Source organism: Cricetulus griseus (assembly GCF_003668045.3).
Source record: "Cricetulus griseus strain 17A/GY chromosome 1 unlocalized genomic scaffold, alternate assembly CriGri-PICRH-1.0 chr1_1, whole genome shotgun sequence".
In the NCBI taxonomy this organism is placed as follows: Eukaryota; Metazoa; Chordata; class Mammalia; order Rodentia; family Cricetidae; genus Cricetulus; species Cricetulus griseus.
Genome location: NW_023276807.1, coordinates 221036130 through 221054019, shown reverse-complemented (window position 1 = coordinate 221054019; position 17890 = coordinate 221036130). Strand labels below are relative to the sequence as shown.

Here is a 17890-nt window from a genome sequence, read left to right as displayed (position 1 = left end):
GGCATCTTGTCATCTTTAGAGAGCTCTCAGTTCCATGTTGTAAAACTAGAGTCTCTCCTTTATTTTCCATCTTTTTAGCTGTTTCTTAACCAAGGTTCCATGGCCACGAGGAGATCATTTCTGTCCTCCTGTTCGCCTCTCTGCTAGATCGCCCCTGCCCTCACTAGTTACTTACACCTAGCACCTCCGCCCAGGTGCAGGCCTATTCAGATGCTTAGGCCCATAGAGATACAAACTAGGAGGCATTCCATACTGAGGCCATGCTAAACGACAGCAGACTTGCTTGAATTAGCAATACAATACAGTTAATGAAACTGGAGGTTGGATCTCAAAATATTCCATAATGGAACTATTTTGGTCCCCCACAATACCTCCCTCTTAAATTAATAAAAAAAAGAAACCTGTGCTTCTGCATCAGGACAGATGACTGTGCCTGTCTTAGGAGGTTCCCTTCAACCTACCAAGGGTGTCCGTCATGGAATCACGAATTCCATCATGCGTGTTCTGTCTTAGGATTCCCTTAAGGCAAGGAAAAGCGTACCTGTCTCTGGCTGGAAACAGTCTCTGTAAAACAAATAAGGTTAGTGAGTGATGGACGACGGTCCAGCTCCAAGCCTCTTGAATCAGAAAGAATCCTCTGGGAAGTAGCACCTGTGTTCTCATGGCTGCAAACGTTCTCCTGCGGGATGGAAACGTACAAAGGTTTAAAAGGCCCTTTTAAATCTGTGTGGGAATGCCTCTAGTGCCTCTAATACAAACCTTATTAAAGTTTGCTTCCTAAAACATACTTCTATCCTAAGGCTTGTAAATTACATGTTACATTCCTGTTAGAATGAACTCTGACTTCTAGTTTCTAATAACATTTGCATAACACATACAGCAAGGTTACAGACATTAACAATCTCATGAACACACATTAGGGTGAGTTACAATACAATCAAAAGACTATAAGATTTTCTCACAATCTGTGGGGTATGAACAATTTCACAATTCTAAATGTTTTTTCCTTTATTCCCTGCCTGGGACTCAATGTCCCTTGAAACTTTCTATTTCTTGCTCAAAGTCCGAAGTTCTGACATCAGGTTTGTAATATCAGTCTTTGAATGTTAACTAGAGAGTCTTTTGTCCATGTTTTGATTGAGCATTGTGAAGGAGCTTCTGCCACTCTGGTTTATGCCAGTATCTGACTGTCCTAAATGGGTCCTTTTTCCCATTGGGAAAACTGGCAAAACAGTTTTGTGTGTCTGTTTGTGGCAAGAAAGCAAGCTGTTTGTCGTCCAGTTCTTAGTCTGCTCCTGGATGAGCACTCACGGATTCAGAGAGGTGGATGTAGTCTGTCTGTAGGGAAGCTGGGACTCTGGAAAGCATCTCGAAACTGGAACTGGGTGTGTCTCCTTTCTTCCTCCGGCCATAGGTCGGATGTCCTCAAATTTCAGGAATGCAGGTTCAGTGTTTCACTCCAGCTGGTTCAGACGGTCTCCCAAGGCCTCAGGTCCAATTTCTCTCTGCTCCACGCATCTCATCAACCGCTCCAGCAGCCAGCATGCCTTGTTCTCCACCTTCAAGAAAACACAGACATGCCCTCAACCTCAAATAATTACGGGGTCAGGCCCCCTATATTCATGTCTCCATTTGACCTGAGCGAAATTCACTCGAGTTCCTTCATGCCAGAATCTGTCTGCAGCAGATTGCTCTTTGGCATCCATATTTAAAAAGTTTAAAATAAACAGTGTGTGGTTTAATGCATCATGTGGAGACTGAGGGCACACCTCCCCCCTTTTTATCTTTTTCAGCTGCGTTTTTAGGGCACTATGGGCCCGCTCTACTATTCCTAGTCCTTGGGGATTATAAGGAATATCTGTTTTGTGAAATTGTGAGAAAATCAATTTTCTATTGAGCACAGAATTGCTGGAAATCTTTGCTAGTATATCTAGACCAATTATCTGTTTTTATAACTTTTGGCACTTCCTTGTAAGCAAAACATCTTAAACAGTGACTTACAACATGTCTGGTGGCTTCTCCTGTGGCCATTAAGAAACCTGAATACAGGGCTGGAGAGATGGCTCAGTGGTTAAGAGCACTGACTGCTCTTCCGGAGGTTCTGAGTTCAATTACCGGCAACCACATGGTAGCTCACAACCACCTTGAATGAGATCTGGTACCCTTTGCTGGCATGCGGGCAGAAGACTGTATACATAATAAATAAATAGAATCTTTAAAAAAAGAAAAAGAAAACTGAATACGTGTCAATTGCCACGTGCACGTATTTCAACCTGCCAAACTCTGTGATGTGAGTCACATCCATAACTGGTTGGGGAGCAGGCCTCGAGAATTCACCCCTAAAATAGCTATAGCCATATTGTGGACATATTCCACATTGTTTGGTGATTTGACCAGCAGTCTCTCTGGTTAAGCCAAATTGCTTTCTTAGACTTTTGCTGTTTTGATGAAGAAAGTTACAAGACTGTCGAACTTTATTTAAGGCAAATCAGCCAATTTTGTTAATCAGTTAACTCATTCCATTTGGCTAGTAATCAGGGAAAGGCCTATTTAATAGGTTCCCCCGTGTGACCCATAAACCATGGTAATTCTTTTAGGTGAATAATATTTTGAACTTGCTCAAATAATATTTTAACCTGACTATTATTGGATCCTATGCATGGAACTGTCTCTATTACCTTATAAGCCTTAAAGACATAGTGACTGTCAATATACAAATTAAATGAATTATTTATTAGGATCTGAAAGACCATTGTAACAGCTCACAATTTGACTATTTGAGCTGAAGCCAGAGCTGTCTGCTCCATCTATTTCTTTTTATCATTAATATAGGTGGCTCTCCCATTGGATGAGCCATCAGTAAAAACTAACATAGCATTTTTTACAGGATTGCTTTTTACAATTTTTGAGAATATAAAAGGATGTATTAGTGTAAATTGCAACAGTCCATGAGCTAGAAACTGATTAAAATATTTCCTAGAATTTACATGGCATTTCTGTAGCATGTAGGCTATTGCTTTAAAATAAGGGTTTTATACTTTGGTTGGCAGATAGGTAGGTGTAACCACAGTAATGGTTCCTTCTGCCATAGAACAGAAGTCAGAGTATGCTTCGTGGGGAGCACATAAGCTTCCCATGGTTTTGCATAGTCAATATATCTGATGATGCTGAATCGCAAGGTACTTAACCATTGAATATTTTATAACAACTTCTAAAACAACTTCTAAAAAACTCTTTTATAGATTTTAAACTATCTTTTCCAATTGCTATCTATTAAGCCTTAATTTCTTTAGAATACAACATATGTCCTAAACAATTTTTGAGATTTACTTCAAGGTTCTGAGTAGCCTTTTCTACTTTAACGTTCAAAGCTGACAAGCTGATAAGACCTCATTTGCATCTTAGCTGACCTGGCCTAATTAATATTTACAAAGACACATTCAAGCTGTGAATCTTAACAGGATGGCTCTCTACTGAGGCTTTTCATAAACCCTTTTTAAAATCAAGTATCAACTTTTATTTTCTAGATTTTCCTCTTTTAACCATAAAAAATTAGGAAGATCTGTATCCTCTCATCTGCCAAATTTTATATAATCATCCATAGATTCCTTATGTCTCTAAGCTAACACTATAGGCTTTTGCTATCTTTTTCATTCTGGGGCTCAAATCATTATTTTTTTCTGTTAAGACATTGACTAACTGACTGACTGGATGCTCTTTTAGATTATATTAAAGTGATTTTGATTTTTTTAAAACTATATCCGAGGCAATGTAAATATTTATCTAATCATATCCAAGGCAATTTAGGCATTTTCATTCATCCACATTCATAAATTCACATTCACATCGTGCATCCACGTGTGGCCACACTCTTTATTCATAACTTGCATATATCTCACATTTATCCTTTTGCCTAGGTTATGATCAGTTTGTTGAAAAGAAAAATCTCTAATTGAAATTTCTCCTAACATAGTAGCTATAGTCAATCCTTGAAATATGAGCATCCAAAATTTGTACAGATCTAAGCTTAAATATGTTGCCCTTTCTTCTCTATAAGTCTCCAAAACAGTTTCTGTCTGTCTGTATCAATAGCATTATATACATTTGACTAGCCATCAACCAGAGTGGCATCTCCCAAGGCTGCAAGTTACCCGGAGGAGCTTTAGGCTGTCTGCTGCCCCGTCAGCCATTTTGTCCAGCCCACCACAGACGCAGGCACCAGGTTGCACCAAGCTGCTGGCTGAGGGCCTTCAGACTGCAGCTGCTGCTAGGATTGACCTTGGCCTTAGCTCGACTTTTGCCCTCCGAGCCTCTGGAAAATCTGTGGCTGTACTTCGAGCACAAGCCTGATCCCCTATTTTCTCTTTTGTTGGGACTCTGTCTGACCTGGTGCCCTTCCTGATTATGTCCAAAGCAACCTCTAGAAGGCTCTGTGCATTTCTTCCTCCCTATGCCTTCCTTTTTCTGTAGGAATAACATATTATTAACTGAAGTTCCTGTAAGGCAGCCACCATCGCTAATCCCTGAGTGTAAGCTAGGTCCATATCTGAAAAATTCTTAATGAACTAGCCTACGTCAGTCCTTTTCCAGTGAGGCCTTAGTGCAGTCTGGCATGTAGAACCAGCATTCTCATAAGCTAGCTGTTTAACAATCAAAGTTCTAACACCTGTGTCTCTAACTTGTTTGTATAATGTCCACACAGGCCTAGAAACCAATTCTGAACTAATTCCCTAGGTCCCTGCCTGCTCTCTATAACAGATATCCTCCTCCTGACTGGCAGGCCGTGGTTACCTGCTTTCAGTTTCCTAGGGGTGAGGCTTCTACAGCAATATTCCCTATCAGCCTCTGGGTAAAAATTGTAGTTGGTTCATACTGGACATAAGCCATTTTTAGTTCCTTGAGCTGTTTGAATGGTATTGGCACATGCATCCTGCTATGTTCCCCTGAGCCTCTCTCTCTCTGTGTGATCTGAGGAAACCTGTAAATTTCTTATCTCCTATAAGCAGTTTCGCTAAAATTTCCAAGTCTCTTAGCTCCTGCTGAATTTAACCATTGAGTATTTGTCTTTCTGTATTCCCAGTCTAAAATGAAGGAGGGGAAGGCTCCCTCCATCTTGGTACTTATTAACTCTCTCTCCCTGCTCATCCCAAACATTGGTCCTGTAGATTCTTTACCATCCAGCCGCCCCTAAGTAGGCGGGGAGTTTTCTGTTCTCCATTACATTCCTAGATCTCTCCCGAGGGCCTGCGTGTATGCGAGGCTGCACCTATGTCTTTCCAAACCCCTGCGCCGCAACTCGAAATGCTGCATCATAACGGTGGCTTTTGCCAGCGGGAAGGATCCTTCTAAAACTCTTAAAACTCTAAAATCTCCTGTATTTGCTTTCACTTTGTTTTAGCTCTCCTGGCTGTTAAACTACACCCAAATAAATAAATGTGCAATCATCTGACTAACAATTACCTGCCTGATTTCTGTAATTACATACATTTTTACTTTCAAGGCTAACTTACTTCTCTTTACCATCTGGCTAGTGTTCCTGTTTCATATTTACAATCACCTGCATTTTTCACTCTGGAGTCTAACACATTACATTTTACTACTTTATCACCTGACTGACATTTCAGGCTCACATCTTCTTTGTGCACCTTCTCTTACTTTAAGGGTTAAATAACCCACTTTACCTATTTTCGTCAGCTGCTGGCTGATGTTTTCCTATTTGTGCACCTTCTATTACATTAAGGGTTAAATAACCCGCTTTACCTTTCTTGTCAGCTGCTGGCTGACATTTTCGTCTTATATATACTTTTGTGCACATTTCTGCTTTAAGAGTTAAATAACCCAATTTATCTTTTTTCATCAGCTGCTGAGTGACTTCTTCCTATTTTATATTACATATATCTGTTTCCTATTTCTACAATTATATACAGTTTTTATTCCTGACTTAACGCTGTTCACTCACCACCTTAGGCCACTTCTTTCTTCTTTTTCCTGCGGGTGCTTCTTCTCTGACCAGTTCGACCGCAACGACTATCTCTTCGAAGTGTCCACACCTCTGCCTTGTCCATTGCTTCTTTGGTGTCCTTTTCTTCGTGGTGTCCATGGCTTCTTCCCCCGTTCTCAGGCCCCCCGTTCAGGAGCCATTTTGTCATGACCCGGCATGTCTCAGCTCCAAGCCAAGACAGCCATGAGGTTCTGCCCGAGTGGGGGTGCATGAACCTGGAAACTCCTAGCAACCCAGCAGCGATAAAGACCAAACACAGGCATCTTGTCATCTTTAGAGAGCTCTCAGTTCCGTGTTGTAAAACTAGAGTCTCTCCTTTATTTTCCATCCTTTTGGCTGTTTCTTAACCATGGTTCCATGGCCACGAGGAGATCATTTCTGTCCTCCTGTTCTCCTCTCTGCTAGATCGCCCCTGCCCTCACTAGTTACTTACACCTAGCACCTCCGCCCAGATGCAGGCCTATTCAGATGCTTAGGCCCATAGAGATACAAACTAGGAGGCATTCCATACTGAGGCTATACTAAATGATAACAGACTTGCTCAAATTAGCAATACAATAATGGGCCAGAGCTCCGGGTGCTCCGGTTTAATGAAACTGGAGGTCGGATCTCAAAATATTCCATAATGGAACTATTTTGGTCCCCCACAATAACTGAAAACTATGTTCAAACCAGGCTGTTCCCACACACAAATGCAACATTGGTGATTTGTTCACCAGTCTTCCTTGGTCATCCTCATGTCTAGAACAGCTTCATACAGCAATACAAAGGTTAGGCCTTGAGACCATCATATCTATTAGCTTACAACTGAATAGCTTCATGGTAGCCCTACCCACTACTGAATTACAGATGCTTATGATCATAATAGTGTTCTATGGCGTTATTGCTGAGAATAATAAAAATCATAATAAAACACCTAAAAAAACTATTATTTAAGCAGGTGGCTTCAATCATACTCCTTTTCTGCCCCCCCCCTTGATTGGTTTATTTATTTAACTATCTGAGACAGAGTCTATTCTACCTTCCTAGAATCTGCTATGTAGATCAAGCTGGTCTTGAACTTGCTATGCTACTTCTGCCTCTGCTTCCCAAGGGTTAGGGTGACAGGTATATGACACCAGGCCTGCCTCACTGCTTCATTTTTAAACAATTAATAACCCTCTTATGCTTTGCTGGAAGAAAACCAGTTAAGTCAGGAATATTCTGGCTGGCAAGTGCCTTAGAGGCAATGTCAGTAAAGAGGGCGAAGACTAGCAAAGGGAGTGATATTTTAAGCTTGTGCTGAGAAAATTATCCCTGTGTTAGTAAGAGAGAACCTTCCGTGTAAACTGAGCAACAGCTTTTCAGGTTCTAGGGTTTGAGCATTAGGGCTCAGTCTGGCAGAGGAGACAACAAAGAGGATATTGAGCAGTGTGAGCTGGGTAACTGGGAGAATGAGGTAACTGCTGAGACCATGAAGATTTGGCTCTGATGAGAAACTACAAGTGATCTACACAAGAGGTCAGACAAAACCGATGGTGTTCTGAGTAAAGCACAGAGAACAAGCATAGAAACTCCTGCTCAGCCAGTCTCCTGCCTTAACCCATAGGAGATGGTAAAGTCTGGGGGCTGGAGGTGTTCTTGGAGAATGTCATTAGCAGATGGAGTTGCTAATGATGAATTATATTCTCACTCTAGGCTCTAGGAGATAAATAGTGCCTTTGTCTCCTCATCAGAAAAAGGGAACTGAAGTTCCTATTATTTAAAAATCTCTTACAAGAACACTGTCTTTCTTTCATTTCTGTTGCTATGTTAACATTCCCTGACCAAAGCAAGTTAAAGGAGAAAAGACCTATTCAAGCTCACATTTCAGACTACCATCTGTCGTGGCAGAAACAGACACATTGCATCCACAGTCAAGACCAGAGAGGAAGGAAGTAATCTTGTGTGTTAATGCTCACTACACTCTCCATTTTACACAGTTTAAGAGCCCATGCTCAGGGATTGGTCCTGTCCACAATTAGGATGTCTTCCTTCAGGCTGGGAAGATGGCTCAGCCATTAAAGGCTAGGCTCACAACCAACAATATATAAGATGTCTTCTTCCAGCCGGGCGTGGGTGGCGCACGCCTTTAATCCCAGCACTCAGGAGGCAGAGGCAGGCAGATCTCTATGAATTCGAGGCCAGCCTGGTCTCCAGAGCGAGTGCCAGGATAGGCTCCAAAGCTACACAGAGAAACCCTGTCTCAAATAGCAAAAAAAAAAAAAAAAAAAAAAAAAAAGGATGTCTTCTTCCTTCATGAATTAATTTGAGACAGCCCTCCTGGATGTGAGGTTTCTCACATCCTCAGACGCACAGGTCCCTCACAGAGCTGCAAATTATTTTATGCACATGTATCTGTGTACTTCACTTCTCTAGATGATGTGTGTGCCATGTCTAAAGCCGGGGTTAAGCAAATATCTGTTGTCTGTTGTGATGTGCTGTTCAGGAGACAGGGCCAAGGAAAACTGTCTGTTTTCTTTCAGCAGATACAAGTTCTCCCCGGTACTATTGATCCATGGTTGGTTGACTGTAGTAAGGGTGAAACGCAGTGACTCGGAACATCAACTGTGCTTTGTGCTCAGTCTGAATAACTCCACATGCTTCTTCCCCACACTTGTTTAAACGTCTCTGACTGTGCAGTATTAATGATGTAGCATATACATCCAAAGGCCTAAGTCAGTGTTACAGTGCAGGTATCTGGGTCAAACTGGATTCCTGCTCTGCCTGGCCCCACATAAACCTGAGATTGACTGCTATCCTAAACACACACACACACACACACACACACACACACACACACACACACACCTGTAAACATATGAATAAGCACATACACGTATACATGCATACAGAAAGTGTTGCTTACTAGACTTAAAGAGTTCAGGGATTTTGTTTTGGTTTGGTTTGGTTTTTGGTTTTTCAAGACAGGGTTTCTCTGTGGCTTTGGAGGCTGTCCTGGAACTAACTCTTGTAGACCAGGCTGGTCTCGAACTCACAGAGATCCTCCTGCCTCTGCCTCCCAAGTGCTGGGATTAAAGGTGTGCACCACCACCGCCCGACTGAGAGTTCAGGTTTTAAGGTAGAAGATAAGAGATGTAGGAGTTACTTAAAAACTATGGGACCATGTTGGAGGAAATCACCTCTGAACAGGTATAAATAAAGAGAGGTAAAGACTGTTAGCCTTAAGGCGGGGCTGTTCCAAAGTTCAGCAGTTCTAATAAGAAAAGGAAGCAACAACTTACAAAATGAAGTGATGTGTAAGGTAGACACTAAACCATGAACCAGTGTTACCCAAAATTTGCCATGTTAATGCCAGTAAAATTTTGTTCTACTTAATCTACTAAAGGATTTAGCCGGAGTTCTCTAAAAACAGTTGACTTCTGTGCGCAGATCCAGGCACACCCTGGAGTGTATTCTTCCTGAGTAACTACTTATTTTCTAAGGGCAGGTGGCCTGTGGGAAGTCTTAACACAGACATTTGACATTTGGTCTCTTTTCAGTCATTCCAGCGGTGTAAGGGCGTTCAGTAACTGCAGCATGGAGGCTTTTTCCAGCTTTATCTCAAGTCAAAATTCCTACTGTCTCCAGAATCAACTGCAACTACAGCCATCATACAAGTCAAAAGTTTGTGGGAATGGACAGTTGGAAGAAGGAGAAGATTGCGACTGTGGATCGGTTAGTGCTGCTTCAGGAGGATGTGGCCCAAACCACAGAAGTATTCAATAACATCCATACTGCCCCTCTGTCGGTCTGCTTCATCCCTCACAGTCATCCTTCTACCAAGGCCTTTGCAAGGGACAGACAGACAGACTCAAGGGTGAACTAATGTCTTGGCATATGTTTCGCTGATTGGTAGATTATCCATACATCAGCATGCCCCCTCCCCCCCCAACCCCACCCCCAAATACAGGATCTCGCTCTCTGTAGCATATGCTGGCCTCAAACTCAGAACAGCTCTCCTGCTTCAGCTTCCTGAGTGCTGGGATTGCAGGCTTGGGCCATCCTGCCTGGCTTATGAGCTCGCCATCTCCCTCCTGACTCTCCTCTCCCTCCTCCCATCACTCTCCTCCCCCTTCCTTCTCTCCTCTCCCTTCTCTCCTTCCTGTACTCCTGTCCTCTCCCTCCATCCCCTCTCTTCCCCTTTCTCTCAGCTCCTATAAGAATTAGGATGTAGCTTCTCAGTAATTTTCAAGTGCTTTGCATGAATATATTTTCTTGCAAAAGTATGAAATAAGTAATTCCCTTATCTCCATATTGGAAAGCAAGTGCTGAGATTCATATTGAGTATCTCTTGCAAGGGTTTTGCCTTAATTTCATGTCTGTTGCTGTGAGACAATGCCCTGACAAAAGCCACTTAGGGGAGAAAGGGTAAGTTAAAATAACCTCTTTGTCCCCAACCCTCGGAGAGTGGAAAGACTCTCAATCCATGCCATGCAATATCTCTTTCCTGTCTCTTCTGTGAGAGTTAAGGTGTCACCTCTTAGCACACTGAAAATGTACATAGTCTATTAACTACAGTCACACTCCTGAGCATTAGACCTGCAGAGCAGATTCATTGGACTTACTTAATGGCATGTTACATCCCTGGACCACTGTGTCTCCATCCCTCCCTTCCATGCCTCTTCCATTCTAATTTCTCAAACAAGCCATTTTGAAGGTCATTAAGTACTGGCTTTGAGTGACTTCCCCAGGGGAAGTCCTTCTCTTCCGCTTGGGCACACTCTTGTCCAACCTTTGCCTTAAACTCATTTGCCGTGAAGTAAGAAAATATGGGTGACACATTTGGAGTTTGGTCATGGAATCTTATTAGCTTTTTATCAATATTTACTCACCAATTTAAATTCAATATTTAATTCAAAATTATTTGAAATAAACCTATAACCACAGGGAGTTTCTTACAAACCAAATAAATGTTATCTAAAACTGTGGGATTGGAGGAAAGATAGAATGAAGATAAATGAGATAAAAAAAAAATAGAGACAAAATGAAAGGGAAACAAGCTGTTGTCACAGCTGCTGAAAATACCGTGTTCCTGGGGAACAAAGAAGCAAGTGTTCAGGATTCTCTATGTGTTGGCTGAGGTCACTGGTATGTGTCCTTCCCAATAGAAAACATATTTCTGGTGCTTAAATATGTCCCATTTCCTCTCCTGTTGCTGTGATAATATACACTGACAAAGCAACTTAGAAGGGAAGGGTTTATTTCCAAGCTGCAGTCCATCACTGCAGGGAAGTCAAGGCAGTAGGAATCTTGTGAGGCTGGACGCATCCCTGGGGAATGACTGCTCACGTGTTTACCTGTGCAGTACAGGATCCAAACCTAGGAAGTGGTGCCACCCACAATGAGCACATCATCCCACAATTAATGTGATCAAGACATTCCTCTACAGATATGCCCACAGGCTAACCTGATCCAGACAATCCCTCACTGACACTTTCTTCCCCACAATAGTGTGTTTTTAAGAAATTATTGCCCATCACCCTAGAGATTTTTGCTTGTTTTGGCTTGAATGAAAACACATTGAAACTTCCCACTCAAATTTAACAACAATGTGTCTTAGTTGCCATCACATGCTATCTAGATGAGTTCTAACCACTGTGATATTCCCTTACCTGTAGGAGTTAATGTAGTGAGCAACAGCAATAACATTCACTGGGCAGACCAGCTATGCAAAAACACAGAGACATTCCTGTGCCCTAATGAGTGTCTTATTGGAAGTCATTCTAAGACAACTGATCTCCACGTACGTGTGTGTGTGTGTGTGTGTGTGTGTGTGTGTGTGTGTGTGTGTGTGTATGTGTATGTGTGTGTGTTCTAAAAAAGACCTTTCCTTTCTTATATTTACTTACTAACCCTAATAGCCAACGCTATTAAAGCAGACTCATAGAGCATAAAATAAAAGCCATGAGTAAATGATACAAAAGTAACAACTTCAGTCCTGTTCAGATACTGCATAATTTTCTAGACTTTCTTTTAAAAATTAAAAATGAAGTAAACTGCTGTATGTGGTGGTATATGTCTACAATCCCAGTACTCCAGGAGGCAGGATGGAAGCAGAAATACCAGACATTCAAGGCCAGCTTTAACTGAATGCCATGAGGCCAGCATGGACTAATGAGACTAAGTCTCAAAAGAAAAAAATGATGGGGTCAAAAATTTAGAGTCTTTGCTGCTCCTCAGTGTACCTAAGTGCGGTTCCCAGCATCCACGCAGTGGCTCACAATCATCTGTAATTCCAGCTCCAGGGATCTGATGCCCTCTCTGGCCTCTTGGGGCACCTACACTCATGTATTACATGTACAGGCGCACACTCTCTCTCTTGTGCAAACACACAGAAACACACACAGAGACCCAGAGAATTTAAAAAAGAAGAAAAGTCTTTAAAACTGTTATTGAGACATATATTATTGAGGCTCAAATGTGTCACATAAGACACAACCATAGCTTCTGTTCATCCTACATCTTATATTTATTTAGCCTTTTTTCTACAAGAGCCAGAGACCACCTCACTGTCTCCGATGTGATGGACCCTACCGTATCAGAGGATTATATTCCCAACACAGCAAGCTCTGACCTAGGAATAGAAACAACTAGGGTGTGACACTTAGCCGGGGATCAATCGATGTCTGCGGGGTGGGAAGAAGTGACTCAGTTTCTTTTTTGTTTGCCAACATGAAAGGTGAGCATCTGTCTGCAGGCTCTATAATATGTCGCCATTAAAATGTCTGTCCAGCGTGAATGGCTGCAGGGAGACTCTTCAGGCATGTGATTTGCCTTTCAGAGATGTGAGAGCCCTTCATGCTGTGATCCTGCCACCTGTCAGCTGACAAAGGGTTCTTTGTGTGCTGAGGGACCATGCTGTGCTAATTGTCAAGTAAGAGACTTTTCTTTCTTTTTACTTTTTTTTAAAGATTTTTTTTCTTAATTTTTATGTGTATGGGTGTTTTGTCTGAGTACCATGTGCATGGCTGGTCCCACAGAGGCCAGAAGAGAGTGTAAGATCCCCTGAGACTGGATAACAGATGAGTTGTAAGCTGTCATGTGGGTGCTGGGCACTGAACTTGGGTTCTCTGGACAAACAGCCAGTGCTCTTAACCATAACCACTGAGCCATCTCTTCAGACCCAAGCATTGTCTTTTAAAGAGTGTTAACATTTATATTCTTTTTTTTTTTTGCATTTGTCAATTCGTTTGTTTTTATATCACAGGTATTACTATATTATCCTTTTCAATATTAATTTGTAATTTCTTTTTCCATATTTACTATATTTCTTTTTTTTTATTCTTCTCTCATACAATACACCCTGACTGCAGTTTCCCCTCCCTCCACTCTTCCCAGTCCCCCACCCAACACACACACACACACACACACACACACACACACACACACACACACACTTCCCCTCTGCCCAGTTCCACTCTTCCATTTCCCTTCAGAAAAGAACATGCCTCCTAGGGATGGCAACCAAATATGGCATAACACGATACAATAAGACCAAGCACAAACCCTCATATCAGGGCTGGGCAAGGCAACCCAGTAAGAGAAAAAAGGTCCCAAGAGCACACAAAGCAGTCAGAGATACTCCCACTGTTAGGAGTCCCACAAAAAACACCAAGCTAACAACCAAAGCATGTATGCAAAGGATCTAGTGCAGCCCCATGCAGGCTCCGTGACTGCCGATTCAGTCTCTAAGAGCCATGCTTGATTGAGCCCCCATTGATTCTGTGGGCCGTGTTCTCCTGATATCCTCAACCCTTCTGGCTCCTACCTTCCCCTCCTCTTCAGGATTCCCCGAGCTCCAAGCTGGGGTGGGGGGGCACTCCAAGGAGGTCTCCAGACATTTCTATCCTTATCCTTAAGAGAGTATTTTTAAATCTTTCATTCTGTTGTATACATTCTTCACAAAAATATCAACAAAATCTTTCAACCATGAAGAATTACTTTTCTTTTGCATTTCTATAATATCCCAAACTTTCATTCCTTAAGAATTAAAACAAGAACTTGTGGGTTGTATGAAATGCCTGAAACAGAAATAGTGTTCCTCTTACATGTTACAGTTAAAATGTGCTACAAGCAACACATAATTTAATAGTGTATTTTTAAATTTCATATATGTACAATATATATAGATCATTTCCCCCTCCTCCCTCCAACTGCCCCCAACAAGCATTCCACTCTCTAAGTCATGGCTTCATTTTATTTAATTATTGTTGTTATGTATATATTTACATGTGAATGAATAAATACATAAATGCAGCATGCTGAGTTCATTTATTGTTGTTTGTATAGATATTGTCAGGGTTGACCACTTGGCATTGGAAAATCAATTAGGTGGCTCATCCCTGGAGAGACGGATTCTCCCTCTCTCAGTAGTCATGAATTGCCTTCATCTCGGGTGGAGCCCTAAGAGATCACCTATCCATGCTGGTGTGTCAGTAAGAGCATTTATTCCTACATGACCTACACTGTGCACATCAGCAGTTTCTAGAGTGCCTCTCTGCTTCTCTGCTGCCTTATTCAGTGTGATTCACTTCACCCATCAGGTAAAGGCAAAGGGGGAAGTATGCAGGATTTCCAGTGGGGACTGTGATGTCACAGAGTACTGCAACGGCTCTTCGGCAGTATGCGAGGAAGACTTCTACGTGCACGACGGGCACCCATGTGGAGGAGAGTGGGTCTGTGTTAAAGGCTCGTGTAAGGATGGAAAACAACAGTGCCGTGATTTATTTGGCTATGGTACTTTCAATCATATGAATTTTCTGTTTTAAGCATTCTCTGGGTGCTGAAAAGAAATAGATGGGTTCGCATTGTCTTGTCTACGGTACTGAGAATAGCACTCAGGGGCCTCACCTGTCACACGTGCTCTTTGTTCTCCACCACCGGCATCCCCAGCCCCTACCCACCTTCTCACTCTTTATTTTTGAAGTAGTTTCTTGCTAAGTTTCCTGGGCTAGCCTTAAACTTACTCTGCTCCCCAGACTGGCCTTGACTTTGTGATTCTCCTGCCTCAGCTTCCCAAGTAGCTAAGGTTACAAACCTGAACTGCCAGACCCAGTTAAGAAATGGATGACAGGAGATACATTTCAAAATCCGAGGAAGAACCTTGTGCAATTCATTCAAGAAATGCCCTCCCAGGACCCAGAGTAAAGAGAATAATCCATTGAAAGGACCCTGAGTGAAAAATCAATCTTTTGCGTAGAGAAGGGACAGTGACTTTATTACCAGTTACTAGTTACTCCCACTCTCCTGGGGTTCCCGGGTTTCCTGAGAAACCATAACCCAGGATGCACTGCTTTTCTCTTTCTTTGATCGGGATTTTCTTGGTTTTTTGTTTAGTTGGTTGATTTTTTTTAATGTTTTGTTTTGTTGCTGTTGTTTTTCTGCCATCATAATGTGTGTGTGTGTGTGTGTGTGTGTGTGTGTGTGTGTGTGTGTGTGTGTGGTGTATTCATGCAGGTTTGTGTGTGCCATGACACACATGTGAAGGTCAGAGGACAACTGTTGGTTCTGGGGATTGAAATCAAGTCTGTTTTGCATGGCAAACACTTTTAACTGCTGAACACTCATGCTGGCCCAACTGTGAACTTCTGTTTAGTGTTCTCTGAGTTTCTTGGAAAAATGAACTAAGTGTTACATTATCACATAGACCTCCAAAATCAAATATATGCTTACATCTGTCCACCTAGAATTACTTACATTTCTATCTTTGGTACTTTGGGGGGGTTCTGATTTATTTCTTTTTATGTACATGGGTGTTGGAAATCAAACCTTGACCTCTGAAAGAGAAGTCAGAATTCTTAACCATCTCTCCACCCCATCTATTTCTGGTACTTTTTTTTCTCTTAGATTGCACCCTTGATGATATTTTTTCCATGTATATGTTATTTTAATGCAGCTAGCTGTCTTTGTTCTGTTTATTCTTGAGTGAAACTGCAGAGGCATACCTTTAGTCAAAAGTTGCTGTCCTGCCTCCCTCCTCCACAGATGATATTGAAAAGACCTGTCTATAGACCATGCAGCCTATAGGTGCTGCTGCCTATGTTTTCACTCAGCTAGACCTGGATTCATTCACTATTTATTGATAATTGATATTCATTGGACTTTGGTTAGAATTTGGAGAAGGTTGTTTCCATGTGTCTCATCCATGGGTGTCCAGGGTTTCCAGCTTCATGCTTTGATGCATACACAGGCAGACATGGAACCATGATGCAACTGAAGCCATCCTTCTCTCTCTCTCCACACGCTGATCTCCTATCTTGCTCAGGTTTACTCTTAGGAGGAATCTGGAAAGGAGCAAACTGGGTGTGCAGAGTCTAATATTGTCCCTGTAGCTGTAAAACACTCAGATTCTGCCTGCTTTCTGATCCATAAGCAACAGTTTGCTGCCCTAACCAGGCTTAAACTCTGCATTTCTTACCCACAACAAACTTGGCAAAAAGATTTCTGAGACAAACTAAACCACTCACTTTGGGTTCACTGACATCTTGAGACAAATTAAGAGAGCAACTAGTGACCTTGTGACAAGTCACTTGCCTCCAGCCAGGCAATGCAGTTGCTAAAAGTCCCAGTCAGAGGTTTCAACAAGAGTAGAATGGATAGGGGTTGAAATAGAAACTGTTCTCTAGGTGGTTTGGGTCTGAGAAGAATTGAAGCTGAAAAATCAGAGATGAAAGTTAATTGGTGAATAAAAAGACATTTATGCCAAAAAATCTCCTACCTTTATTCACCAGTAAGTCAATTATTTGTTTAAAAAACTGGCTTTCTTGTTTACAGGTATGGGGTTATTAGCATTACATATAAGGCACTATGTAGGATACATCAAGTTTGAAGTATTTGACTGAAATGGTTTTGTGCCAACATCCATATGCCTTTCATTTTGTGCTTGTATGTTGTGCAATATAGTCTGAACCATTTCAGAACTTTGAAAGTGTTCATTACCTAGTTTATTGCAAAAAAAATTAAACATTCGACACAGCTAACACCTTTCTGTTTACCTTCCAGATGCAGACTTTGGTACAGATGAATGCTTCGATGAGCTGAATTCCAAAACTGACATAACTGGGAACTGCGGTATCAACCCTTCGGGATACATGGCCTGCTCACCTAAGTATGCCTTAAGAAATGTGACCAGACTCTATCACCTTACCCTTGACAATGTCACAGTTACTTTCATATGGAAGCAAAATAACACCTGACTGTGAAGCCTGACATGTTTAATCCAGTGACAGATGTCAGGGCGCACAAAGAGGCTCCCTGCCATTTCCCACACACCTGGGCTGTTGGCCTGGTTGAACTAATTTGGCTGAGCATGAATTGTTCTCTATCCTTTGCCACTCATTGTTTTATTTTTTGAAGGTCCATTCATCAACCATAAGTATTCAATTTTTTTAAATTTTGTATGCTATCTCCTTAATGTTACAAAGAATGGACACGTGGCATACTTTTGCAACTTTGGTACTAGACAGCAGTGACAGGTGGACCCCAGTGACTCCCTAAGTGGCCCTGTCTCACAAAACAAGGTGAAGAGGAGAGATAAAGACACCTGTCATTGACCTATGGTCTCTACACACATGCACACAGGCAGTTCGACCATCACACACACACATGCACAGACACACACACACACACACACACACACACACGGACATTCTTCTTTGTACATTTCTGTTTATTTGTTTTATAAGTATGAATGTTTTGCCAGCGTGTGTGTCTGTGTACCACTTGCATGCCTGGTGCCTGGGGAGGCTAGAACAGAGGTCACCATTGTGAGCTACCCATGTGGGTGCTGAGAATCAAACTTGGGTCTTCTGGAAGAGCAGTCAGTGCTCTTAACAATTGATCGATCTCTGCAGCCCCAAGAATGGACAT

At 42.0% G+C, this 17890-nt stretch overlaps 1 protein-coding gene across 1 annotated transcript in view; it reads left to right on the top strand.

Annotated features, from left to right (window-relative positions):
• Adam2 (ADAM metallopeptidase domain 2) overlaps positions 1 to 17890 on the top strand; it is a 56418-nt gene that overhangs the window by 25807 nt on the left and 12721 nt on the right. The window contains exons 12-16 of the mRNA XM_035453398.1: positions 9523 to 9697; positions 10386 to 10390; positions 12806 to 12896; positions 14566 to 14758; positions 17024 to 17129. Coding sequence (XP_035309289.1) covers positions 9523 to 9697; positions 10386 to 10390; positions 12806 to 12896; positions 14566 to 14758; positions 17024 to 17129 — 570 coding nt within the window. The remainder of the gene's footprint in view (positions 1 to 9522; positions 9698 to 10385; positions 10391 to 12805; positions 12897 to 14565; positions 14759 to 17023; positions 17130 to 17890) is intronic.